This window comes from Saccopteryx bilineata, chromosome 4 (assembly GCF_036850765.1).
Source record: "Saccopteryx bilineata isolate mSacBil1 chromosome 4, mSacBil1_pri_phased_curated, whole genome shotgun sequence".
In the NCBI taxonomy this organism is placed as follows: Eukaryota; Metazoa; Chordata; class Mammalia; order Chiroptera; family Emballonuridae; genus Saccopteryx; species Saccopteryx bilineata.
Genome location: NC_089493.1, coordinates 23,081,681 through 23,109,654, shown reverse-complemented (window position 1 = coordinate 23,109,654; position 27,974 = coordinate 23,081,681). Strand labels below are relative to the sequence as shown.

Genomic DNA, 27,974 nt, shown 5'->3' with positions numbered 1-27,974 from the left:
TTCCTCTTGACCATGCTGTAGAAAGAAAGTGAGCTAGTCCTTCGGGTACACAAACTGAAGTGTGGGTGGGCTTAAGCTTGCCCTGGCTCATCTTTGTGCATTTTCCCTCCACAGGTAAGTAGGGTGGTTAAGGGCACCTTAGCGGATGCTGTCTGTGTCTGCCTTGCTGTGTTCCCTCCCCCTGCCTCCAGGTCTTGTGTGGACAGTCTGCAATCCAGTGGCTACCTGCATCTTACCTGAGGGTGTTTTCTGGCTATGGGAGTCTGCTTGGCCATGCTCGAGACAGACCGGAAGTGCCAGGAACGTGGGCTGAATTGGTAGATACAGGCTAGCTGGAATGTGTAGCTACGTATTCTGCTCCCTTGTCTCTCAGAGATGGTTCTAAGGTGTGTTTCACTCTCTCTCAGAGGTCGCCTGGTAAGACCAAATTTCAGTTGTGCACAGCAATAACCTGGCCATTACCTGGGTCTCCTCTCTTCCCCACCTCACAGACCCATGTCCTCACCTTGCTTCCTGGGATCTTCTCTCCAGTAAACTACCCACACCCATATTCTTGCCCCAGAGTATGTTTTCAGGTGGGACTCCAGGTGAGACAGGCACAGCTTTTAGAGTGAGGCTGCCTCATGGCCAGTGCTGACTCCATCACTGTAGTTCTTATCTCAGGGATATGATCAGACACCTTCTTTGTGTCAAGTTCTTCATCTCTGTCAAAGGTACAAGACAGTAACTGTCTAATAAGAGTTCGGTGAAGCTTAACTGTAAGAATATCAAGTGCTTGGCATGCTGTCCGCCACATTGTCAGTTTTCAATAAAAATTAACTTTCATCATGATTAGTATTAATGTTGGCACACACAAAATCATCGCTCTCTAGATGGCATGAGCAGTCATAGACAACTTTAGGATTTAAAAATCCTGGTAGCTTTCTCGTAACTGTGTAAACCCTTAGAGCTTCAAGTTTTTCAAGTTCCCGCTGGTCTATAATGTACAGACTCACATTAGTGGAGGAGACATGTAGGCTTTAAGAAGGGACTGAGCGAGAAGGTAGAAAGCTAGGCATCCCATGCTTGAAGGAACTGTCCGAAGTGGACATGGAATGAAATGTGATGAGATGAAAGTGAAATTTGCATTCTCGGCACACGAAGATGCTATCAATAGATAAACAGTTTCCTAGAGCTTCGGCTAAAATTTAGTCAGCACTGCCTCTGAGTGTGTTCAGAAGGAATACTCTAACAAGCATCTGCTGAGTGCCTATTATGTCCCAGACATTCCATTTTATTTCTAGTGATCAGGACACATCATTGGGTTCCTGCTTTTGAGTCTCATGGGAGAGATGGACATGTGAACAGATAGATTTCAGCACAAAGTACAGTGTCTGTGCTGAGAAGAACAAAGTGTTCATTTATGTGATGGCAGGGAAGAAGGAAGGGAGGGAGGGGATTTCTGTACACTTTAATCTGCACTATAGGTAGCTTTACGGAAGCTCAAAGAACGCGCGCAAGTTCACTAAGGCAGATAGCTACCAAATGGGGAGTCAGCATTTGAACCAAAGTTCTTTTCATCACACCAGGCTGTTGTGGTGACGGCAGGAAGCCACGGTGAACAGTACTCTAGGTGTATTCTACCCCTCGCCCCCCGATTGCAAGAAACCCTAGCAGTTTTCCCAGTCTGAGTCATAGAGCATTACAGTCTGTAGCACTTAGATACTTTTTTTTTGTCTGCTACACAGAAAATAATATGAAACTGGAATCATTCACACATCTGGAATTTAAGTGGAAAGAGAAAAAAAGGACAAGGAACAGGGATGACCAGCTATTTAAAATAGTAACAAAAGGAACGTTTTGTTTTCCTAAGCATGATCAAGTGCATGAGGTGTAGGAACTGTGATCAGGACAGATGTAGTCTGAGTTTTTGCCTTATGCGTTCTCATTGATTCTCAACTTGAAGTTGCCTTTTTCTCCCTTACTCTTTAGGTGACCTCTGCTAGGTGAAGGCAGATGTATTCAACCCTTGTGATTGATCAGACTGTTTAGATACAGAACTAACGAGGTTTTTCTTCAAAAAAGCCAAGACCTCTGGGTTATAAAGCAGGACTTTCGGGAGCAGGCTGGTTGGTGGGGTGATGAGGTAAAGAGTCAGTGGGGTCGAAAATATCATGTGGCACCCTGCCAGAAATTAGTAAAGGTTTCTGTCTTAAGATCAAAGAAAAGACAAGAAAAGAATAAAAACAAGGCTATAATCAGTTTATATGCAGAAATCACAGTACTTGGTGATGTTAGGCAAGACAACGGGTGGGATTAATCATAGAAGAAGTGACTAAAAAGAAACCAGCATTTATTGAACACTTTCTGAAGGCTTCTGTGCTGGGGATATTATCGTCCCATTTCACAGATGGGGATACTGAGAACGAGTTGGTTAGTGTTAAATGCCTTACCTAAAGAGGCAGAAGCGAACTAGAACCCAGGTTCACTGCTCTGCTCTAAGAAAACTGTTCTTTCCACCTTAAACCATGTTATAAAAATATGGTGAAGAAAATATCTCGAAAGAGCTGGTGTTGGGTTACAATTCTAAGGAGGTGAGAAATGTAACATAACAATTAGGTGATGGGACCTTGTCTCGAGAACACTGAGGTTTGCAAGCAAATTCTTGGAAGCAGAAGCAGATTGTGATTCTGGAAGCTAAGAAAACCTCTTGTTTAGGAGTGAGAGTGTGATCTTGGGCATTTAGGTAGAAATGGGAGAAGTCAGGCCCTGGATGATTGGCTCAGTGGTAGAGCATAGGCCTGGTGTGTGGAAGTCCTGGGTTTGATTCATGGTCAGGGCACACAGGAGAAGTGACCATCTCTTCCTCCACTCCCCTGCCCCACCTCTTCCTCTCCCACAGCCATGGCTTGAATGGTAGGAGCAAAGTTGGCCCCGGAGGCTGAAGATGGCTCCATGGCCTCACCTTAGGTGCTTAAATAGCTTTGTTGCCAAGTAACAGAGAAGTTGCCCAGATAGTCAGGCTCTGTGGCTTTGGTTGGTGGAAGGAGTTTACAATAAACATTAGGATAAAATCAAAACCAATAATATTTTTGAACTATTTTAATTTTTTTGTTTGTTTGTTTTGGAGTCAGGGGCTGGACAATATAAGTGAGTAAGCAAGTCTCCAGCCTCAGGAGAACAATGTAGAGTCTTAGATTTTAGCCCTAGGCCCTGCTGAAGAGTGAACTGACTTTTGTGTTTGATCTGGAAGGGTGGGTCCTGAAGGATGAGTAGAATAATGGCTGTATCGAAGTAATGGATGTGGAGTCAGAGTCCGATTGTAGTGGATCAAATACCCACAACAAATACTGCTATGAAAATAGAGACAAAGGCAGCCAGGAAGCAGGCAAGGCTCTTGAGGATAGGAAAAAAAGGGGAAGCATTTGTGAAATGTGTCTCAGATATGGCAAACCAACTGAGGTGTGCTGTAACATCAAGACAGCCAAACACACAATGTATGCTATCAATTTGTGACCTTATCTATATCTTCTCAGTAATTAGAATAAAGTAATATATTTTTTTTCATATTCCACCCAGCCTTATATTTTCTTTTTCTTAATCAATACATGGAGAAATTCAGTCAATCAGTTAAAAATCAGGGTACCTTTTACGTGCTAGTCAGAGTTCTTGAAGTTGCTGGATTGTGCAAATATGAGATGACAGATAACAACTTATCTTATAGGGACTCAAAATCTAGGCCTGGGGCAAGAAAGTCAGCCCACGAGTAGTTCTAATGCGTGTAGTCTGCTTCATAAAACATTTATGAATTGAATCATCTATTCCTCCCTGGTGATCCGAGGATCCCCACTGCATATCTATTATAGCAGCTTCCACTTTGTGCTGAAATGCTGGAGCTATTTCACGTCCCTACCACTCGTCTGTGTATTTCCCGACGGCAAGAACTATCTTTCTTTTCAACTTCCAGGCACTTAAAGTGGAATAAAGTGGCTCACAAGTTCAAGGTCAATAAATATTTGAATGAAAAAATTCCCCAAAGAAAAAAATTGGCAAACCTCTTCCTGTATAGTTATTGTTGTCATTTATAAAGTAGGGACACATTTAATTCAGTGTAATAAAGCAATTAGGCAAATCCCTATAAATTTGTTATAATGGAGTACGCCAAAAAAAGACTCAGGAGACTTCCTTATTTAACTTTGTGGCTAATGGACCGTCAGTCATTTGACAATCTTTGAGCATCTACTTGATGGCAGGCATCATGCTATACATTAGGGATTATTAGAACACCTCCGGTTGATGTGGAAACATTATTGGAAACGTACTAAACCCTGTGGGATGTGGTAGTCTGGTCATTGCATGCTGTCCCAGGAAGAGTCGCTGTGTTTTGAACTGACTTTAGTTGGGTCTTGTAAATGAAGTGTTATCTGAGAAGAGAACGCAAGAGGGCACCAGCTAGCAAGAAACCGAACCAAAGCAAACACTGGCCTGCTGGCTTTGGAATAGAGACCTCCCTACATTGATCATCATTCTGCCCTCTCTTTCTAGCTTGGACAGAAACCGACGCATGACCAGAATGGGACCATGTATGAAGAGAACCCAGAGAGTGGCCTAGTCCCCACGAGGCACTAAAGCACTTTAAGTTCCCCCTGTGTCTAAGTCGATGGCTCCCAGGCACAGTGGACAGCTGAGTCAGTCACTGTAGTTTTGAGACAACAATGCCTTACCCATTTCTGGCTCTTGACTATGATTCAAATCTGAAAAATACCAGTTGTGGCTTCCATGATATTGTGTGACAACCCAGGATGTCACTGGGTGTCATGGTAGTGCGTAGATGACAGCGATCAATGACAACCCACTATTTTTGACTCACAGGGCTGTGGATCTCTGTAGGTAAATGTGTACGGTGCTGGTGTGCTCTGCCTGGCTCTGGACTTTCTCATTGCCTGGTAGTCATTTTCATTCCTATCCCTCAAGCTCAGGATGCTCAAAATAGAGCTTATCGGTGTTTCTTCCAAACCCAGTTCTCCTTTCTTTATTTCATCTGAAATAAGTGGCAGGTTAAACAGACTGAAAATCTAGACGTAATCCTCCGTTTTGCACAACAGCTCCCCCCAAACACACCCCATTCATCCCACTGGTCACCTCGCTTTCTCTTTTATTGTACCTTTCATTTGTTCATCTTGATTTCAGAGTATTTTATTTATTTATTTATTTTTAAATTTTTTTCATTTTAGAGAGGAGAGGGAGAGACAAAGGGAGAGAGAGAGAGAGGAGAGACAGAGAGAGAGAAGGTGGGGAGGAGCTGGAAGCATCAACTCCCATATGTGCCTTGACCAGGCAAGCCCAGGGTTTCGAACCGGCGACCTCAGCATTTCCAGGTCGACGCTTTATCCACTGCGCCACCACAGGTCAGGCTGATTACAGAGTACTTTTAAATTTAGGATTTTTTGTCTCTGTTCTAAATTCAGTGGTCTCCTTAGCCAGTCTGTCCTGTTCATCATCTAATCTACACTACAATCTTTCTTTTTTTTTAATTTGAGCTCTCCAAAGGTTTTCCATTTTCTACATAATAATGTCCAGTTCTTTAGCATTCTACACAATCTGTGCTTTACATTTACTGCCTTAGCTCTCACTTTACAACCTACATTTCCTCCACTCCCCAAACCTCGCAAACACTGATGCCCTCCCCAACACTGCCCGTTTCCCAGCAGTTAGTCTTATTTGACCTGCAGTAACCCCTGACAGAAGGGGTATAGCATACAGAGGAAGCACAGGAGTTATGAGGCTAGACCAGCAGGCAGCAAACTACAGCCTCAGGCCAAATATTCCCCACCACCTCTTTACGTAAATAAGCTTTTATTAGAACACAAGCAGGACCTATGCTCACAATAAAAGATGCCAGGCAAAAAAGGAATACGTATTGTATGATTCCATTTACATAAATTGAGGGCGTGCAAACTAATCTGTGGCACACAGGACAGGTCTTTGGCTTTCAGACAAAGGGCATGAGGAAAGGATTTGAAAGGGGTGTGAGGAATGGATACGTTCTTCATCTGCAATATGAGGATGATTTTGTGGGTCTGTTTATATACCAAACCTTACCATATTGACTACCTTTGACTATGTGCAGTTTATCAAATATCAATTATACCTCAGAATTTAAAAGAAAACGTTAAAAGTAAAACAATGGATGGCCCTGGCCGGTTTGCTCAGTGGTAGAGCATCGGCCCGGCATGTGGAAGTCCTAGGTTCGATTCCCAGCCAGGGCACACAGGAGATGCGCTCATCTGCTTCTCCACCCTTCCCCTCTTCTTTCTTTCTATCTCTCTCTTCCCTTCCCGCAGCCAAGGCTCCATTGGAGCAAAGTTGGCCTGGGCACTGAGGATGGCTCCATGGCCTCTACCTCAGGTGCTAGAATAGCTCCAGTTGCAACAGAGCAGTGGCTTACATGGGCAGAGCATTATACCCTAGTGGGCATGCTGGGTGGATCCTGGCTGGGCACATGTGAGAGTTCATCTCTCTGCCTCTCTGGTTCTCACTTCAGAAACACACACACACACACACACACACACACACACACACACACACTGGATAATATCAAGCAGCAGGCATTCCCACGGTCTCAGCCTCAGTTGGCGGGAAGCCTTCCTTGTATCTTTGCAGAAAGGTCAATGAATTGGTTTCCCAAGCTCCTGGGTTTCTACCTGGTTACTCATTCTAGGAACTTGGCCACATCACATGACTTTCTGTGCCTTTGGTTTGTCATCAAAGACACAGGAGGACTAGACTTAATCATCTTCAAGTTACCTTTGAAATTTCTAGAGCTCTCTGATCTCCACTTTGCAGATACATTCCACAGACATGTTGGGGGCAGCTGCACCCAGGCGGGATGTAAATGGTGTGTGCCCACCCTTCCCTTGCTGTAGGTGATTCCTCAGCTGTTACACATACTTCATTCCTAAGTGTTGTGTTGCCCTTCAAAGCCGCGGGGCTCATCTGGTAAAATATACCTTCATAGTAGCAGAGAAATAAGGCTGTTGAGTTTTCTTGTTTGGGTAAATTACCCTTCTGAATTGAACATCATATAATTTAGCCTCCCAAATCGATCTTCTCTTCAACATTTAACAATACTAGGGCGTTTTTAGTTAGGCTGAACAACCACAATTTTTTTAAAAAAAAGAAGAAATGTTAGAAAAAATTTGAACTAGAAGGATGTTTTGTGAGATATGCTAGACCTTTGAATGGGAGGTATTACTGGTAAATTTTCCTTCTGTCTGAGCCTTGTAAATGTCACCGGCATCACATGGTGGTCTTAAATTTGAGTTGACTGTTACATGAACTTTCAAGCTTCTTAAGACACAGCCCAAAGCTCATGGCTGAACCAGGATCCCTCGAGAGGGGAATTTGCTAGAGTTTTTCCACAGCTCAGCTGCTTGAAATCCAAATGACCCAGTGCTAGCCTTCCTTATCTCTAGGTAAGTTTCCTTGGCAACATTTTAGCAGTCTCAGGATGCTTAAAGAGATATGCTTTTAACATTGGTATAAACCGGGGACTGAGGAAATAAGACTATTATAGTTAATTATTACTGACTTTAAGGAAGGCTGTTGGACTGACCATTTTTTGAGTTGTTAATATTCATGTATCAGTCTAGACTGACGTGGAAAGGGCCAACGTGGGCATCTGTGCAGACACATTTCCTCTGCTGTCTCTTGTATGCCCCACCATCACCCCGATGAAAGCAATTGTTCTTCTTGTTTGTGTACAACCGGAGAGACTGAGGCTGAGGGCTAGTCAGGGGTTTATCCCAAGTCACACAGCCAGTAGGGACTGGGGTAGGAGTTTGAAGCCGAGTCTTGCTCGTGTTTCTCTGAATTCAGTGTTCCTTTTCATACCTCCCAGGCTTCCTACTTATTGTGAGGCATTTGACTTATTATATGGCTGTTTCACTCACCTGGTATTTCTGCTGTGCTGGTATCAGTTTCTTTGGGGCACCCTGCTGACCGGCATGAGTGATTGCAGAATGGTGTGGCAACCGTTATCTCTGCAACTCTCCTAACAACATCTTACCAGGAAGGATGGGTAATCCCCGGTGGACAGGGAGAAATCTCAGCCTTTTTTTACTTGATATTGGGATCTCCCCACCCCCGATATAGTTTTAATTTAATTTAATTTTTTTAAATTTATTGATTTAGAGAGGGGAAGGGGGAGAGAGAAGGGGAAACATCGATTTGTTGTTCCACTTATTTATGCATTCATTGATTGATTCTTTGATATGCCCAGGACTAAAAGTCACAACTTTGGTGCATTGGGACAGTGCTCTAACCGACTGAGCTACTTGGGCAGGGTTCAATATAGTTTTTGCGTGGACTTTGTGGAGTTTCAGGGGCCTAATGCGTTTTGATTTAACCGTAAAGAATTAAGTTCTTTAGGACATTTTCTTCTGTGTGTGCTTGGAACTTCTAGTTCCTGTCCAAAGCCCCACCCACCCCACCCCCCTTTTTTATTGTGAAATATGAGTTCCATGTTTTTTTGGCTGAAAGCAGCAGTCATGAATTGGTCTTTCTGCCTCCACCCTTACTCTTTTTCTTGGCTTTACACTTGAAGGCTACATTGATTTTTTTTTTTAAACAATAATCTGATCATGTCACTCCCTGTGGCATGTGGGAAATCACCTTGACATTTTGAGTACACTCAGGCAGGCTGCTTAGATGTCATGAAACAGAAGGGTCACAGACCAAATTATGATGTTGAATTATATGGTTCATTAAATCAATGTAAAACATGCACAAAAAAAGCAAGGGGAAAGGGATGAGGCAGATGACCACACTCAGGATAGTGCTCGTGCAGGATGGAAAGACTGCTCCCTCCAGTCATCGGTTATACAGCGTTCATGCGTCTTGTTTTCTCTCTTCCACATCAGCCTTTAAGAAAGGGTTACAGCAGCTGCGCAGCACCGGGGCCATCACATGCCCACCCTATTGGAGACACAAAGGGGCATAGACCTGCCACAGCCACAGCTTATCAGTTAGCCTGATGACCAGGTATAGGTTTTATGTGAACATCTCAAGCAGAGAAAATATGGGGCCAGAATGAGACCAGCATGGGTGTTACTAGTGGGTTGACAAGTTTACGGCTGTCAATCAGACATGGCCTGAGCTTTCTAAATATTTAAGATTTACTAGGTACTTCCATCCTTTCTGTGTGCAATTAACTCTCTTGTTTGTTCTATCCTTTTTGTCTTCATTCAAAATACAGAATGTGCATTTATTTTCTCTATATTTAAAAGGTCTCAGAGGTTACCCACTTGCTCTCTATACTTAACACATGCTATGACTTTTATTCATTCCATTTGTTTTTATCATTGTCTGTAACAAGATTTGAGTGATCTTACTACAGCAGATCCATTGCATCCTATTTAAGATATTCCAAGACCTCTTGCTGGTTGAGAACAGTGCTTTTCAACCTATTTACACTTGGGGACTGATGAAAATAGAATTATTTCAGGGACCACTAGACAGAAATCATGCTGACCGTAAGCAGGTTTGACTAAGATGATTGGCTCTATAATCTTCATAGAACATCAGAGTGGTTAACACTTTCGCAGAAAAACTGGCACAAAATTTCTGGCCAACGTGTTCACAACTAGCAGTTGAAAAAAACAAGGGTCTAGAAACACAAAGTTTTATTTTATTTTGTATTTTATTTCATAAACGTTTTTCTAATTTACTCCTGGCATCCTCTTTAGACTCATCTCTGACCTCTTATAAAAACTCCACTTCCCCACCACATTTTACTGCTCACTGTTTGTTGAACTTTCCAACCTCTCTCAACTCTACACGTGGTATACAATGTTCTTGCATCTCTGGTCTGCCGGGAGCATTAGTTCCTGCTCATTCTTTAAGGATCACAAGCGTTGCTTTCTCTAAGAAGTCTCATCTGAATACTACTCTCTTCCTAATCCCAAATTCAGACACACCTGTACACAAACGCCTTCTCCCTCTCATCATGTTTCCAAAGTTACAGAATAAAGAATACTACTAGAGCACTGAAACATTGTATTACATTTTTTACACCATGGTCTCCTCCATTAGATTCTAAGAAACTTTGGTCCAGGGATCCTAATCTATTTTTTCTTTTACCCACAGCCACTAACCAAAGCCTAACATTTTATAAATAAGCAGTATTTGATGAGTTATTTACTTAATTATTTAATAACAAATAAATGTTATCACACCACCATTGGGTAGGTATTTGGTCTTAGAGTCAGGAGGATTTATACACTTGTCATTTTAACATTTAGTCCTTGTAGGACTTTCTCCTGATTTCTTCCTTTGGACATTTTTTCCCAAAGTACCATTTATTCCTATTAGTTGCTTTAAAAAAATCACTTAAATATGTTTTTATAAATGAGTAGTATTTACAGGTAATAATAACCTGTTGGGCACCTACTCTGTATCAAGTTGTGTATTATCTTGTCCTTCCACCCATCCTGAGGGCACTGGGACAGATTGCGATACTGCACGAGTGGTAGCTGGGACGATGAGTCAGGGGGAGCTTATGTGACTCCAGACAGGATAATTAGATGTAATAATCACATAACCACATTTTTTTCTCTCTATTACCATGTTAGAGAGCCTGTTGGGTGACACAACATTTGAATTCACCATCTGAAACTGCGTTTATATACGTTCATATACATGTATGTTGAGTAATTACCATGTCTAGGCCTTGACTTAAACCTGGAAAAGGTAGGCACAGTTTCTGGCCACATGGAGTTCATAGCCGAAAACAAACACCTCAAAATCAATGACAAATAAAAAGGTGACCCCATGTTGAATCAAATTGGGGAGCATGTGTTCCCACAGATGTTATAGGCAGATCCCCATCAGTGTAAGCTGACTAAGTAATCAAATACCCCAATGTGCCAAAGTCTCCTCTCCCATCATGATTCATACCCACAGGGGTTTACTTTCTGCATCCAGGGCCCCCCTCGGGATTTCTCTGCTGCCTCAGACACCCACTGCCATTCTCACCCAGCCTAACTATCGGTTGGTTCAAAGACACATCTCTGGTTTCTCTACCAGATTGCTTTCCCCTAATTTCTGCTCCTCCTGCAGAAGCAGCCTGGTCCTACACACCACTCATTTGTTCATCATTCATCCAGAGGGCTGTTTAGTGTAAGAATGGAGGCTTGACACTCAGGTAAACCTGGCTTCGGACCTAGCTGTTTGCCCTTGGCCGTGTTGATTTGGCATCCCTGTTTCTTAATTTCATTATCTGTAAAATGGGCTTATAATGCTAATTGCCTCACAGTATTGTGAGAACTAAATGTCAAATCCCAATACAAAGGATAGTAGTGATTGTATACCCCATCATCCCTACCCACCTCCTGTGACCCTTCACCCTAAACCCCCTGTGCCATCCGGGGCTGTCCAGTTACCTTCTGAGATGGCCAAAGACCCCATTTCAGTGCTTTACAAAATGGGTGTGAAAAGGAAGCGTCATTTAGAGCCTTAGACAACCTGAGAGAGCTAGCTTCTGGGCCAGAGAGTAAAGAGAACTGTGAGGTTGTATTGTAGCCACAGCAGACAGCTGTTTGGGTGCAGGTAAAGAAGCCCCTGAGTGGACAGTGCAGCAAGGAGCCAATATTGTCTGCAGCTCTGGTGCTAGTGCATGGGTTTGTCCAAGAAGAGTCAGCCTGGTCGGACATGGGCCATAAAGCTCCTTCCTTCAAGCAGGGGGCCACCACACATAGCCCTCAAAGCTCTCCCAGGCCCCTCTGGTTTCCTCTCCAATGATAACCCTTCTTTCTCCATCACCACCGAGCTTGTCATCAGCCTCTAGCAGTCTTGTCACTGACTCACCCAGTCTTCCCTGTGACCTTCAGCAGGTTTGTCTCTGACTCTGAACTCTTCCTGGTTCCCCACTGAGCCTCTGCCCCAGCCACGGGGGCGGGGCCACAACCAGCAATTCAGACCTGGGAGTTTCTGATACCAGACATGGAAGTTTTGAAAAAAAGGAGTAGTTTATTTACTGACTGCCTTTTCTAAGTGTGGTTGGTACCTAACAATCTGCCAACTATATCAGAATGGGGGAGAGTTCCCAGTAAAGTATAAAAAGAAACTTAAATGAATATCTTGAGAGGATGTCTTTAAAATCATATCTTTGTCACGCAACTGGTGATAAAGGTATATTATTAAAAAGTGAAAAATAGCTGTAAATGATCTATGAGAAGTAGCACTTTATTAGTCACTGACACTGGTCTAGAGTGCTAATGTATAGACTAATGAAAATGTAGAAAATCGTGTGTGTGGTCCATCATAGGTGGCTTGTAAACAGCAGTCATTTGGTCTTTCTTCCTCCCTGTTTATTCTTTAAACACTAATATAGAGAGGGAGAGAGGAGAGGATTAGGAGGAGCAGGAAAAGGGAGAGAGACAAAGGGGGGGAGAGAGAAAGTGAGACAGACAGATAAGAAAAAACTTTAATCAAAACCATCACTTTGCTTGCAGACGTCATGGTCCAATTTGGTTATATGATGTAATAGAATCATTTTAAGAACATCTGCCATGGTATGATCCTACTGAAATTTCAGTTTGCTATGGGCCTTATATGTGGGTTTTGTAATCATGTGCATGTGAGGGAGAAAGATATTTAACATCATTACAATCGGTACAATTTCCTTAGTATGTACTGTGCATTAGTCACTATTAAATGCTTTACATATGTTATCTTGATTAACCCTCACAAAGCCTTGTGAAGGAGTTGCTATTCTTTTCTCTATTTACAGATGAAAGAAATACAGAATTATAGTGAGTTTAAGGAATTGGCGGAAAGAGCTTTGAGGTGGCCATATTTGATTTAGGTTCTAAGAGTGCGTAGGGTTCAATGGATATAATCTGCAGGTCCAATCTGATGTACTTGGAGTATCATAGGTGTTGTGAAAGGGGAGGTTATAAAACTGTATGCTGGGGCCAGATCCTGAAGTCTGTGTACGCTTTCATTGTACTTAGACACTTAGTGGCCTTTGGGGATTTGAAGTGGGAACTGACGTGACGACACCTCTGTGGAAGCATAGTGATTCCGACCACCGTGTTAAAGATTGATAGGCAGGGAGACTGAGCGCACAACTCCAGCAATACCTAAGGTGAGAGCGGAGGGGCCCCAGAGCCAGCGCAGCGAGGAGGGAGCTGATGGAGTCAAGATCTCCGGACACCACCTGGGAGACAGGATGGCCCCGCTTGGCTATGGTTCGGATGCAGAGGGTGAGAGAGAAGGGAGCGTCCAGGATGCCTGCCAGCTTACTGGCTTAAGGACCTGGACGGCGAGGGCCTTCAGAGAGACGCTGCAGCAGAGGGAGAGCTGGGAAAAGGAGAGATGCTGGGAGATAGCCTAGGAAACAATTAAAATAGGAAAGTGGAGTTGAAGAGAGAAATACAGGTTGGGAAAAGACAAGAAGTTTGGAATCCTGGGATCTCAAAAAAAATTTTTTTTTTAAACCAATGCTTCTTATCAAGTTTAAAATGTGAGAACCATTGACCTAGATTATTCCTTAACAGCTCTGAAACATCTGAAAGTTAAAATGACAGGACTGTTCCAAGCGCATAAGTGGCATCCCTCTGGGTGAGATGTGCCACTTGTCATCGTATATAGATCAGAAACAGAGTTTGTTTTATGAAAGTGGAAAAAAAAATAATTTCATGCTTCTAAAATGTATGCTTCTGAACACTTTTATATATTCTGTGTTCTGACAGCATTTTAAAGATAAAAATCTTAAGCATTTTATTTTTCCAGAAGAGAGTTTTAACTCTGAGCAATTTTGCAAATACTGAGATTTCTCTTCGTCTGTTCTCCCCCTGTAGTTTTTCTCAGTGTTTTCCTCTTCTTCCATTTTATTTTTCTTTCTCTTTCTTCTTTGCCTTTCTTTGTTTTTTATGTACCCAGAAATGAAAGGCATGCCTATTGTATATGCTGATTCAATAGTTCTGTATCTTTCCCCCGTAGGGCACGAGTAGACTATTTCACTGTGAGGATTAATCTTTGCATCGCTTAGCCCTTCTTGGTTCAGATCTTGGCTCATGGACCCAGACTGCCCTGATGCAAATCCCAGCAAATACTACTTCTGAGACCTTGGAAAATTGACTTAACTATTTTTCTGCCTCCGTTTCCTCAAGTGTAAAGTGTGGATATTAATAGGACCTGTGTATTAGTCAGCTGGGCTCACTTATGCAGCGGTGACAAGTGCCTCCATATAACCTGAGTGACTTTAAAGACGAAAACTTTATTTCCCACTCACATTCCTGTCCGCCATGGCTCCGCTGCAGCTCTGCCCCAGGCCCTCCTCTCGCCCTCGGCTGACCAAGCAGCCCCATCTGTCACGTCTTGTATTTGTAGCAAAGGGAGAGAGAGCTGGGGGAGCCACACAATGGCTCCCTCTAAACCAGTGGTTCTCAACCTGTGGTCACAACCCTGGCGGGGTCGGCTAAAGCCATCGGAAAATACATAATGCATATCAGGTATTTACATTCCGAATCATAACTGTAGCAAAATTACAGTTATGAAGTAGCCACCAAAATTATTTTTTGGTTTGGGATCACCTCAACATGAGGAACTGTATTGCGGGGTCACGGCATTAGAAAGGTTGAGAACCGCCCTGGCCAGTTGGCTCAGCAGTAGAGCGTCGGCCTAGCGTGCGGAGGACCCAGGTTCGATTCCCGGCCAGGGCACACAGGAGAAGCATCCATTTGCTTCTCCACCCCTCCGCCGCGCCTTCCTCTCTGTCTCTCTCTTCCCCTCTCGCAGCCAAGGCTCCATTGGAGCAAAGATGGCCCGGGCGCTGGGGATGGCTCTGTGGCCTCTGCCCCAGGCGCTAGAGTGGCTCTGGTCGCAACATGGCGACACCCAGGATGGGCAGAGCATCGCCCCCTGGTGGGCAGAGCTTTGCCCCCTGGTGGGCGTGCCGGGTGGATCCCGGTTGGGCGCATGCGGGAGTCTGTCTGTCTTTCCCTGTTTCCAGCTTCAGAAATATGAAAAAAAAAAAAAAAAAAAAAAAAAAAAGAAAGAAAGGTTGAGAACCACTGCTCTAAACCTTCCAAGGGGCCCAGTCCACTTCTGCTCACAATTCTTTGGCTGTGAAGCCAGCCACACGAAATGCCTGACATAACGGGACAGAAGTAGAATCCTCCAGAACGGATGGGCCTGTAAGGAGAAGGGTGATAGAAGGGAGCAGCACATATTGTCAGAAATAACGCCATCAACCACAGCAATCTTAAGGGATTGTCAACACAGGTGAGACACTCAAAATGCTGCCCAGTGACTGGTATCGGGTAAGTAAAATGTACATATTAGCTATCACTAACACAGTCTAATGCAGGTATGAGAAAAAGAAGAAGTTTTCTTACTCACTTTTCAACTTTGAGAATCCACTGTACATGCCAAAGACAGTGCTTTTTGTAATTGAGAAGGCTACAGAAATGCAGGTCTTGCTCTCGGCCTTATGGGATCCATATGGTCCAGATGAACAGTGAAGAGAAAAGGGTAGTTAATGACTCAGACTTTCAGGTAGAGTAAGTGTCCCACCAGCAGGGTACCCCGTGCCCCCCTCTGTATCTATGCCTCTCACACAGTTGGTTTTTATTTGCTCAGCTCTCCAGGTAGACTGTGTGCTCTTTGATTACACTGTGTGTGTCTTTTTCCTCCTTGTACCACCAGAAACATCCACAATGCCTTTGTAGTAGGTACTGAACTTTCCAATTAAATGCATCTTCCTTTAGACGGCTGGAAATTGGGTGGTGCTTTCACCTCCTTGGTAGGATCCATTTCCTTCTACTTGATGCCCCAGCTGAGCAGAAATTCAGGGTGCATGGATAACGCAGTCAGCAGTCTGAAGTTCACCACCATGTTGTTCCTCAACCACTGCAGCAAGGTGTAGCTACAGCATATGAGAATTAATTGTGTTTGTCAAGGCAGCCTCTTTGCACGCTTTACCCAAGATTACATTTGATGTGTTAGGGACCACTTTAACTCTTACTCAGGGGGAGACAAATACATTTGAATTAAAAAACTCTTGATGTATTTTTGTTGATATTCTGGTTTAAATTTTTCCCTCTATGTGCTTGTTTTTGCAAGTTTTATTTTCGTGGGTACCATAAAGAGATGATAGTTTGAGTGAGATAGAAAAAAGGCGAAAGATTTATGCGATCTGAAGAGAAACCAGAGTATGTATGAGAGTGAGATAGAGAGCTGTAATTTCTCATGTTTTGAAATTTCCATACATATTATTTTAGGAGAGAGAAGGATCAGCATCTCTGAGAACAAAGACCAGGATAAGATGCTTGTTCTGCGAATTCATCCTTCTGGTTGTACAAAGCAGTTGTTAAAGAGGATAAGAGGGTCCACTCAGGTGGTAGGGACCATTTTGTGTGGTAGCTGCCTCTGTCCACAATGAGTGATCACCTACTGCCATCAATCTCATAAACTGATAGACCTGTAATTGTCATTCCCAGGAGATAGGCTGAAAATACCACTCCTTTGCCATTCTTACCTTAGATTTAGTATTTTCTATTTGGGGAAGGAGATATTGCAAACATGGGGATTTATGCAGAAATGTATTTTTACAGAACTCTGTCTTGAGATACTTTTAAAACCATCTCATTCTATCTAAAATAAAATCCATCTAGGATATGGTAATTATTTAGAAACATGGAACCTGAAGGGACTTTCGGTGTGGAGACCATATCTCATGTTTTGAATGAGCTTTTGTTTTGAATAGACCTGAGCTAATAAAGAATGATGGTTAGTAGCTCCACTTCTCAAAAGCCATCCATGGTGCTTGTGGGTTCTCATGGGACCTGATGGCACAGAGCCCGGTGATGAGCCTCAGAGACCTAAGCTACTTCCTCGCATTCTCAAGGGTTTGGCCAATATTTAGTAATTTACAATGATAGATGCTAAATCTGCCCTTAGTGGTGATAGGAGACCACAGTGCCCTGGGCTCTTTGTACTTCATGGACTTCAGGCAGCTGGAGGAATGGGAAGAGCTCTATCTGGGGCATGAGGAAGCCTTGGCTCTTGATTTAATTTCAGGATTTAATAGCTTTGTGACCTTGCAAAAGTCACCTAACACTTCTGGATCAGATCATAGGCAATTGGTATTTCCTAGCTCACAGGGTTGTTGCAACATTTGAGTTACTAGGGAGGAAATGATCAAGTGCTATGTAAGTGTCACATTGGTTTAGTTTCCATGATGACGGAGCCTGAGACAAGAACTTGAGGCAGGTGGTTTATTTGAGAGGGATCCCTAAAAGTGTCAGGGAAGGAGCAGAAGGAATGACAGTGAAGCAAGAATCATCAAGGTGAGTGAGTGTCTACTGTCACGGTTTCTGCTGTGAGTCATGTAGACATGGTGGAGCTGGAGCGTGTTATAATGAATGCCTCCAAGAATTATCCATTCAAATGACAGAAGTTTGGAGTGTTATCTGTTACCTCTCTCTTTTCCATTGCTTGAAATCCCTCCTGTTCTCTTCCCCACTGCTTATTTGCTCTTGTATGCAGGTAAGAACGGCACCCCTGACTTCAGAGAAAGTCCAAGAGCTGGCCTGGCGGGAGGTGGGGACTGTTAGGTTGTGTGAGCTCACAATGCTATCTGCTGCTTCCGTGGCTGAAATCTGAGGTTGGTCAAGCGGGCGTGGTGCGGGGCACCCAACGTGTCTGCTGCAAGAGCACACAAGTGTGTTATACGTACCCTCCTCTTTCATCCCAATATAATTAACTTCTTTTGGCTTTATTAGTATGTTCTATACGTTGAGACTTGACTTTAGCCTTGCAAATAAATGTGAAAAATAAAAAATAGAATCAGATCATACTTTTCATTATCCCCCCCACACTGCACTCCCCAGTGGAATGTTCTGTTTTGTTTTTAGCAGTGGTCTCCCATTCCCTCATGTCCTTTACCTGGCCTCATGGTATTCCTCCTCAAATGTCTAGACTGGCACAAACCAGGGGCATCACCATGACAAAGCTGTGAGAACAGACAGTGGAGCAGTTCTGCACACAGGCAGCCCAGGTGCGGGTCCCACAGCTGTGTGACCTTGACAGGCGGGGCGCTCTGCTCTGCTTCATTTGTAAAGCTGGTGTAAAGACTGTCAGCTCCGTATGACCAAACTAAACAAGGTCATGTGTGCAGAGCATCTGACGCCTCTTTATAAATGTTACTTACAACCTCCTATCAGTTTCTCAGAAAGCTGTGCTTGTTTTCCGGCTGGGAAAAATGTATTTAAAACAAAAGAAGCGCCTTCATTTTATTTTATTTATAGCTGCTGCCTGATGATGTCTTTTAACTCTGAAAGGAATTAGGAATTAGCTCCTAATTTACTCACCCGCTAACATGCAATGTTCAGGTCTCTGCGGCTCCCCGTCCTATTTTTCCCCCCACCCTCAATAAATTCACTGTCATTTATTTTTTTCATCCAGTTCTATGTATTCACGTACTAGTTCAATTATATGTATTCATTACTCTACCTTCCAAAATTGGTCCAATCCATTTTATTGCCAACATACAGTTTTCAACTCTCTTCTGCTCCCCTTCTATTTTCCCCTCAACCTATTTATTAATTTGTGACTTAGTTCATTCAATTCTATCTATTCATTCACTAGGTTTTTCTTTTTTCTAGTATGTTGAGCATTGTCTTGGTGTAAAGCCCTCTGCTTAGTTGTTGGAGGTTACAAAGTGACATGTTCTTCTTCAAAGGGCACAGAAGTAGAGGCGAGAAGTATGGAAAACGTATCTGCAAAACAGGGACAGAGTGATGGTTTATGAAATCAGAGTACCGCTGATTACGGGAGAGAGTACACTTCCTGGCTGAGAAGGGCTGGATGGAGGTAGAGCAGTGATGCAAATATATGGGGGAAAAAAAAGGAAAATGCATCATGCCTCTCTTAATTCCTATTTAATGCAAATCTTTAGTAGGATTAATTAACTAGACCTTTTAATTCATAACTGGGCATTACTTATTCTGTTTTTTATTACAAAAGAGTCAATTCACAAGGAAACAGACTTAAACTGGAAATTTATTAAGAGGAGAAGGTTTTAGTGCATATTCTGGTGAAAAATCTCTTTAGCTCATTCTCTGTCAGCTTCCATATCTCTGTCTTTAGTGCTAAAAGAGTAAGACCACATAGTCAGAAAGACCCTATGGCACAATAGCATTTAAAATCATCAAAGGAAGACTAATTTCTATTTATTCTATTATGACAATGGTGGGAAAAGTACTTGTATTTTAGGAAGTTGTTTTTTTAAAAAAACAAAAAAACAAAACAGGAGTAGAATCAATATTCACAAAAGCGTCTTTCTGTCAACCCCTGAGCAAATAAATCACCCTCATCTCCTGGAAAGTGGCTTCATGGAGAGAGATTATCACAACAAATCTTGAGATTGTCCTGAGCTCACCATTCTTAAGCAATGCTGTAAATTTGTGACTTAAGGTAGAGATTTGGCAGTAAATTGGGGGCAAGATTTTTCCCCCTATATTTTGCAGAGTCATTTGTTCCTTCAGAGTTATATCTGTCCTGGATTCATTCCAGTTCAAAATTGAGATGCTCCAATTCCTAGCTGAGATGAACAGGTTCATTTTACATGCTGATCATAATTTAGAGATCCTATCGATTGGGCTTCCAGAGTTTGCTTTGTAAGGTTAAGGTCCTTGTTCCAGTCCCAAGGCATAGAGTAGAGAAGAAAAAAAACAGGCAGGAAAAAATAAATAAGAAAGGAGGAAGGGAGGGAGAAAGGGAGGGAAGAAGGGAGGGAGGGAAGGAAGGCGGGGGAGAAAGACAACAGGAACCCCAAAACCTTGTGTCATTAGTAGGCAGTGGTGGCCCAAGGTGCAAATTAACACTGTACTAAAAAAATCATGCAAGGAGTGAACTTTGATTCACACTTCTCAGCAGAAGGCAGCTGCCAGGAGATGGTGCTGAGTGTGACTGCTACTTGGTAGACAAGTTGCAAATCACAGAAGTCAGCTCCCCTGGCTAATAGGATCAATCTTACTTTTTCTAGAATCTTTCCCTTCTCTGTCGCGGGAGCCTGCATCCACCCAGGTTCACAGACAAACCCTGAAAATCACCGCTGATGCCTCTCTTTCCCATTCCCACTCCCATGCTACCTCCCAAGCCAGTCTCAAGCTCTGTGGACCCCCTCCAGAACACACCCCCATCTCACACTTCCGTTTCTGCTGCGACCTCCTTAGTTCCAGTCAGTTTCATTTCCCGCCTTTATCAGTGGTGCAGAGCATCTCCTCGTTTTCATTAGGGACCGTTTTTATTTATTTTTATTTAATTTTATTTATTTATTTATTTTTTAGTTTACTGCATTCATAGTAACCACAATGATTTTTAAAACTTAAATTAAATCATATGATCCCCTGGCTTATAGCCTCCCAGTGGCTTCCAGGTGCATTGAGAACAGCATTCAAGTCCTATAGCACATTGTCTAGGGCCTCTTCTGATCTGACCTCTGCCTCCTGCTCCTTCTCTCCTCCTGCTCTCTCCCGTGGGCACCAGGGCGGATGGGCTCCTGTGCTCCCTCTGCCATGCCCACCTCCTCCTGGACTCTGTGCTTCTCATCACCTCAGACACTTGCATGCTTTGCTCCTTCTCAGATATACCTGCTCAGAGAAGCCCCCTCTGACCACCTCACTTAATAGCTCTCTTTCCAACCAGGTACTCAGAGCAAGAATAGAGAAAATGATCTCATTTCTTTTCATTTGTGTGCTGCCCTTCTTCTCTCCCATCTCAAACCAGATAGACTCACCTATGTAGGGACAGGGATCTTGTCTTCATCTTCCACACTAGACTGGTGCCTGGTCCCTGCCAGGGCTCAGTTAACATTTGTTAAATCTATAGATCATCTCTGTGCTCCTCTGCCGGAGGTCAGTAACATGCTCTAGCAGCACCTGGAAGCGCAGAGCAGAGGATGAGCTATCGGGAAAAGGGCAGCCCGTAGTTGGACATGTTCTGTGCGGCAGGCTTGATGGTGCACTTCATTATTCAAGCCCGACAAATACTGGTGGCATTTTCAGTGGGGTTTAACTAGACGCGGGTCCTCCAGGAAGGTGCATGTCACAGGCTGAGTAACTAACTGGGACACTGGTCCTCCTCGCAGACCTCACTGGGACGCTGTTTGACAGAAGGCTTCAGAAAAGCTTTCTGCACATTTTACATCTAGTGTAGGAAGTCTGACCGCTCTTCCTGAGATGTGAGAATGAAATGAGCTCTTGGAAATGTTTTACCGAACATGGCTCTTTATGGAAATATGATTTAAAAGATTTCAAAGGAAATGGATGCTTTTGTAAAAAAAAAAAAAAAAAAAAAAAGTTTATAAAAATAAAACAAAATACTCCTACCTCTCTGTTGAGTTGTCAACCCAAAGAGAACCAAAATGTGAACTTTGGGGAGGGGGGGAAATAAAATGGCTCTTTCCTATTCCCCTGTCACCGTCCTTGTCCCCTGATCCCATCCTTTTCCTCTCACCCCTGCCTTTACTTCCCTGAACCGTTGTCTCCGGGTAGGAAGGCTGACCAAGTAAGTGGTGCTCTAGGCTTAGTAAAATGTCCAAGCTCAGCGGCCCTAACCAACGGTGCTGGTGGAAATGAAGGTAAGTTTTTTTTTCTTTTTCAATAATTTTGGTGTTCTTTAAATCTATCACAGACATTCATTTTATTGATTTACCATATTGTTTAGATGTATAATCACTATAACTTTCTAAGGGAGAGACCTTTCTTTCTTTCTTTCTTTCTTTCTTTCTTTCTTTCTTTCTTTCTTTTTAATGCACTGTAGAAATTTGGATTCATGTGAAACATAGTTTCAAGGGAAATCAAGGTATTTCCCCTTTTTTTCCTTCTTGCACCAATAGAAAGATGTTCAGGAAAAGGAAAGCGATGTGGTACAGGGACTGCCCCCTTCTTTCCTGCCCCCTTACCCCAAGCATAAAGACGTTTCCAAATGTTACCCACCCACTTCCGGAACCAGCGCTTTGTGGCCTGTGGAAGGAACTTCTACTCCCTGCTTATGAGCAAAACCATCTGGGTTCCTTGGTTTGGTCAGGTCTTAGAAATATGTTGGCAAACTTGTGTATATTGGAGGATATCTTATAGTTTTGCTGGTTATATTGCTCCTGGGGGGAATAAACAAATTCATGTAATGTGAACATTCTGCTTAAAAAAATAATAGGTTTAAGATAATTAGAATCCAAAGGCCACTTTGTGAACGTGTGTGCCTTTACAATGCTCGAATACAGATTTTCTTCACACAGTGCATTCCCTAGCTGACAAAACAGGGAACAGTCCGCTGATACCTGAGTGTCATCTTCCTCGAAGCACTCAGCGATGATTTCTCTCCCAAAGAATGCTTTCCTCTTCATTTTTCATTTAGATTTTATTATTCTGCCTTCTTAAAGAAAGAGGCCTTTCATAGAGTTACCAATTGAGTCTGTATCCCTCATCCAGGATGCCTGGTTCTCTATTTCCCATTCATAAGTGAGTTAGATATCTTCTGTGAGATAAGCCCTATATAAAAGAGATGAAGCTAACTGAGTTTGCAGCGAGACTAGAGCAAGAATGGGCATTTGGGCGGCATTACACAGAGGAGTCATTGAAGGCTCTCAGTTCTGCAATAATGAAGAAGTCAACACTCCTACAGGCTTCTGCAGCCCGGAAATCTTCAACTGTGGTTTTGCTTCTTTACTGCGGTCACAGGTGTCATTACCTGGGAACTTCAACTGCAGGGTGTCAGATAACTTCCTCGTTTTCTGTATTTAGATCAAACACTGAAGATCTAAGCAGCCTAAAAGGGAATCAAAGGTTTCTTTTTTTTCTTTTGTGATCAATACTTACTACTTAAACTGTAAAAGAAGGAAAGAAGAATCTACTACATGCATCCAATATGTGTACCTAATTTCATGCACATCGTACTTTTCTGAGCTGCTCAAGAGAAAAATGGGCGATGCGGAGTGATTGGTGGCTGTGCTTGTTGTTGCTCTAAGTTCCCACCAGCTCCTTTTTAAATTCCAGCTTCAGTCATTTCTCCTTCTTATCTGGGCCATCTTGGACTTACAGGGAAGAACTTTTCATATCCATCATTTCATGGATGCTGCTCTTCTGGCTCTGTGCTCGAATTTGCCGGAGCCGTCTTGTCCTGGACTAGGGCCTTTGAAACCTAACAGGCTGCCTGTTTCCCCTTGCGGCTTGGGTCTGCTCACTCCATTGCATCACTTCATTGACTGAGTTTGATGCTTAGGCTGCACCTCCGATGTGCACTTCTGACGTTTCCAGCTGCGTTTCAACAACACTTATCTTTCCCATCAGATGAATTGACCTTTCTGTCTCGATTGAGGATAAATGCCATTGACTCACCACGTTTGGACACCACGGAGTTTTCCAGAAGCTCGCTGAGCTTTCTGTATTTGTTTGCTTGAAAATGAACACCGAAAAATACTCATTTCCCCTGACATGTTCATGGGATGGCTGTGAACCTTTTTTCTTCCTCTTAGAGTTAAGAAGATTGGGGTGGGAGGTCTCAAATATAACCAAACAGTAGGCCATGAGAGGTTTAGGTACTTTCTCACATCCTAAAGTTGTAGAGTCAAATGGACAGATAAACATTTCTCTTTGAATCTGACTGTCATGGCCACGACCAGGAAGAGCTGAAGTCCCTGTGACATGTCAGCGGCTTTGAAAACGCCCTGGACTGAGCAAATGCCTGTTTTGCATTTCAGTGGCAAATATTAATGAAGCAATGCCCTGAACTGCCTCTGTGTGGGTTAGCGTTTCTTCCTGTCATCTTGTCCCCAGTCATAAACGTTAAGTGGTGTGCAAAAATTGCCCACAGAACAGATGGCCGTCTATGGGAGAGCCCGCCTTTGTAACAGTTCTGCCTCCGTAAGCCAATACTTTCCACATCTCTCTTTACTTTCTTTGTTCTTATTGAAACCATTTGCATGTGGAATACAGAGGATAAAAACATAAAAAAACAAAGGCAGATTTGTTTCTTCTGAGAACATCTGTTCTTGCTTCCCAGTACTCAAGCTGGGGTCCATTTTCTCCCAACGCCCATGCAGTTTGCTGTTGTAGAGGCGACTGCCACATCCACCTTAGACCCGAAGTCCATGAGATGGTGAACAGTGCTATTGATTGAATTGAAATGTAGGTAAAATTCTGTTCTAACATATATACATTTTAGATAAAATGAAGGACAGGCGTCCTCACAAAGAGAAGAGAAGATTGAATATAAAATCATTTGTTATAGAATTTTCCCTCCTACGATTTATTGAACTTATGGCACCATTTCTCAACTTGGGGATGTGGGGTTTCCTCCATGTTTCTCCACTGAATTCTCAGGATTCTTGTGAATTTGGCTTGCACTTTGCCAAGAGGGGTGCGTTCTAGAAAATTTTAAATATGAACCACCTGTTGAATACATTGCCATAAACAGAAAACTTTCCTCTCTGAAAGTCTGTTTACTTTTCAAGAAGGAAATCCCCCCAAACTTCAAATGCTATTATATATATCTTATAACCCGCATTTAACAGAAATACTAGTTACTCAAAACTAAAGGGTACAGTTTAAAATTACCTAGTTTAAAATATTTCTACCCAAGAACACTCTTTTTTATCTTCTTCCCTATTTAAATTATAATACCTTCAGTCTGGGAACAGAGGAACAAGGAGAGAGGGTGGGGAAAGCTATATAGCTTAGGCAAAAGTAGGTCTATACTTGCACAAATACATGATACAATAATAAATAACAATACAAGAATAAACTGTGTTTTACGTGCTCGCAACTATAAACCTACTACAACCCCCCCCCCCAATTTAACGAAGCTTTCAAAATTACTTAGGTAAAAATATATTGACATTATTTGATGATTCCCAAAGAAATAAAGACCTAGGTAGACACCAGTTATTTGATGAGCACTCATTAAAGCAGTTACTGTGCACCTGGCCCTGTTCTCCTATCTCTTGAAGTCAAATGTGTGGTCTTCTGAAATATTTCAAATGCATACTCTACAGAGGGGTGTATATGACCAGTTACATAGTTCATCATTTTTTAAAGCTATTTCTAGAGATAGGGCTTGCTGTATATTGACTGACTGATCCAACAAGATTTAAGCAGCATCTTTCTGTGTGGACTCAGCTGTCCACATAGAGAATACAAACTTGATCTAAGTTCTCTGGTTTGTGTGCTCTACCTGGTCTTTTAAATTGACCTCTCAGCTTATTGGTGAGTGATGCACACAATTCTTTTCACCATTACTATCTGAATTATTGTAATGCCTCGGTATCTGTGTAGGAGCTTTTGCTCCTAAATACCATAATTTCTTATTGCACCTGATTCTTTTGGGGCTGCATTTGAACAATGTCTCAAGCATCTTGGGCATTGATCTTTTGTGACAACGTGGTTTATGCCCTTAATTGGTGGCATTGAACATTCTTTTGGCCTAAACAGATTCAATTTTGGAATTTTACATTAGTTCATTTTCAAAGGTCTTTGGATCTTTTGCAATATGATGAACAACAAGATATTTCTGGGGGCTCCCATATTCCCTTCAGGAGCATTATATATTATGCGTTTTAGACCTTGATAGTATTGTTATTGTGATGATTACTGTTGTGATTTATATGGCCACTGATATGAAATGTCAAGTTCAGGTCATATATTATAGAGCTCTTCACTCATCCAATGGGTGGTTACTCTCCAAAAGCCAGACTGGTGTATTATGCCTAAATGACCAACTGATTTTTCTAAATGTAGGATGAATTTCCTGTACCTTCAAGAAACTCATCTGAAATGTAAACTTTGGGAAACGAAATAACTGCTGACTCTCATTTCCTATAAATGATTGCTTACTGCCACGGGTACCTAACACCTTGTATCTAAAGATAAAGGAGAGCTCTTATTTCTTTCACTATCTTGTCATTGTCCCTTGTGCCTGAAGGAGACTTTTGTATTTGGAGACTATTATAGAGAATCATGTTAGGTCAGTGAAACTGGAGGGGCTTTGTGTGTGGGAGGTATGATTCCCTAAATATTACTAGGTCATGTGCACCAGTGTGGCTTTGACAACTCTGATGCCACAAGAACCACTTTTAGAATGATTCTAACTTTGGCCCTTACCACCATCCTTAGGCAAAGGACCTGAGACCCTGTATGCAGGGCAGAAGCTCAATGACAATGAATGGCACACCGTCCGGGTGGTGCGGAGAGGAAAAAGCCTTAAGTTAACTGTGGACGATGACGTGGCAGAGGGTGAGTACAGCCAGTGTGAGGTTTGTTTCTCATTGCTCGCCCGTTCTCTCGCTCACTCTGTGCTCAGAGGGTTTTTTTCCAAAACCTTCTATTTTGCTTAACAGGAATCACATCATGGTCTCTGTTGACAACCTCAGGCAAGGCTAAGCAGGTTTTCCTCTGTATGTTTAATACCCTTTTCACTGATCTGTATTAAAGAACTGACCAACTATTGTAATTATATATGATGGGTCTCTCTCCTTAGGAATAGAGCCTGTGTTTGGAGAACAGGTATAGGGCTCTACAGATCCTTCTGTTATCCAGTTATTCCAAAATCATGTATCAATTATCCTCCCCAACCTAGTTCCTTCCCTTAGTGCATGAGTCACTGTGTGGTAGAGGGAGACGAATAAAGCAGAAATTCAGAGCCTAATAGGTTAAAGTACCTCAATCAGTGTGTGATACTTAGAAGGTGCTAAATAATTAGTCATCTACTGAGTTGTTATTAAATGAGTAGCTACTCTGTTCTAAGCACTACTTTTGTAGGCACTTGAGAATATGGCGGTGAACAAACAGGCAAGTCCTTGGTCTGGTGGAATTGACATTCTAGGAGAACAGTGAATGAATTCATCATGAATTCATAATGAATGTTTCTGCACACAGGGAAGGGACCTTCAGAGCCTCACACAAGCAGTGTGTATTTCTTGAGAGCCTGTTGTTGTAGGTCAGCAGTATGCTAAGGATTGTAGGATATAAAAAGGAAGACAAGAGACTACCCATTTCCTCAATGAACCAATCCAGTAGGTTAGAGAGGACTCAGGTATTTGAACATAAGACAAGGACTATCATGAGCTTCTAATTTGAGTGGGTAAGATTATAATTGTCAGTCAGAAGAGGAAATTATCAGGTGAGGCTGGAGACAGCAGGAGTGGCGTATGAAGGCAGATCTTGAGGCAGGATTGGATGAGTGAGTATAATTAATGAGGTTTAGGGTGAAAGAGATGCCACCTTCCAGTCTGTCTTCAGTGCTGCATCCCATAAATTAACACTCTGTGTGTTCCGCAGCAGTGTGCCTTTGTTATCCAGGATTCTTGTCCATTTGGGGAAAGAAAGTTGGGGCATCAGGGGACATTACAGGAGAACACTGTTGACATCAGGAGACCTAGGCTCTGATGCTAATTCTCTGCAGGGTGTTGAGAAGGTCACTAACCATTTCTGGACTTTGTCAAATGAGGTCAGTGGCCTAGGCCATTTCTGTGAATAGGACAGTCAGATTGGAATCAGGAGCCTTGGGGTGTAGTACTGTCATTGTCACTGAAATGCTTTATGCCTTTGGGAGAAATACACTAAATTTCTTTTTGCTCAGTTCTTCATTTATCAACTGGAAATTCTATTATTGCTAAGGCAATTTTCAGTATAAAGTTTCTGCAATATTGGTCCTGTAATTTAATTTTATATTCAAAAGCCTGTGTGTGTTTTCTTAGTTTTGAGAGTTAGTAATTATAGTAGTGAGGCACATATGCACATGTGCAGGAGTGTATGTGTGTGTGGAAAGAGAGAGAGAGAGAGAGAGAGAGAGAGAGCGCATCTGTGGGTGGAGAAAGAACATGGGTGTGTAGCCAGTGCCCAGTCATCAGTGGAGACTACGTTAGCTGTCTTACACATATCAGCTCCTTCAATCTTCTGTAATTCTGTAAATTGCCTTACAACGTTAGTGTT

General features: G+C 42.6%; 1 protein-coding gene across 13 annotated transcripts in view; it reads left to right on the top strand.

Annotated features, from left to right (window-relative positions):
• NRXN3 (neurexin 3) overlaps window positions 1–27,974 on the top strand; it is a 1,648,091-nt gene that overhangs the window by 742,740 nt on the left and 877,377 nt on the right. For all 13 annotated transcript variants that reach the window (XR_010731058.1, XR_010731057.1, XR_010731056.1 and 10 more), the window contains one exon: window positions 26,157–26,276. Coding sequence is in view for 10 of the 13 variants with exons in the window: in XM_066272928.1 (XP_066129025.1) it covers window positions 26,157–26,276 (120 nt within the window). In the remaining 3 variants the exon portion in view is untranslated. The remainder of the gene's footprint in view (window positions 1–26,156; window positions 26,277–27,974) is intronic.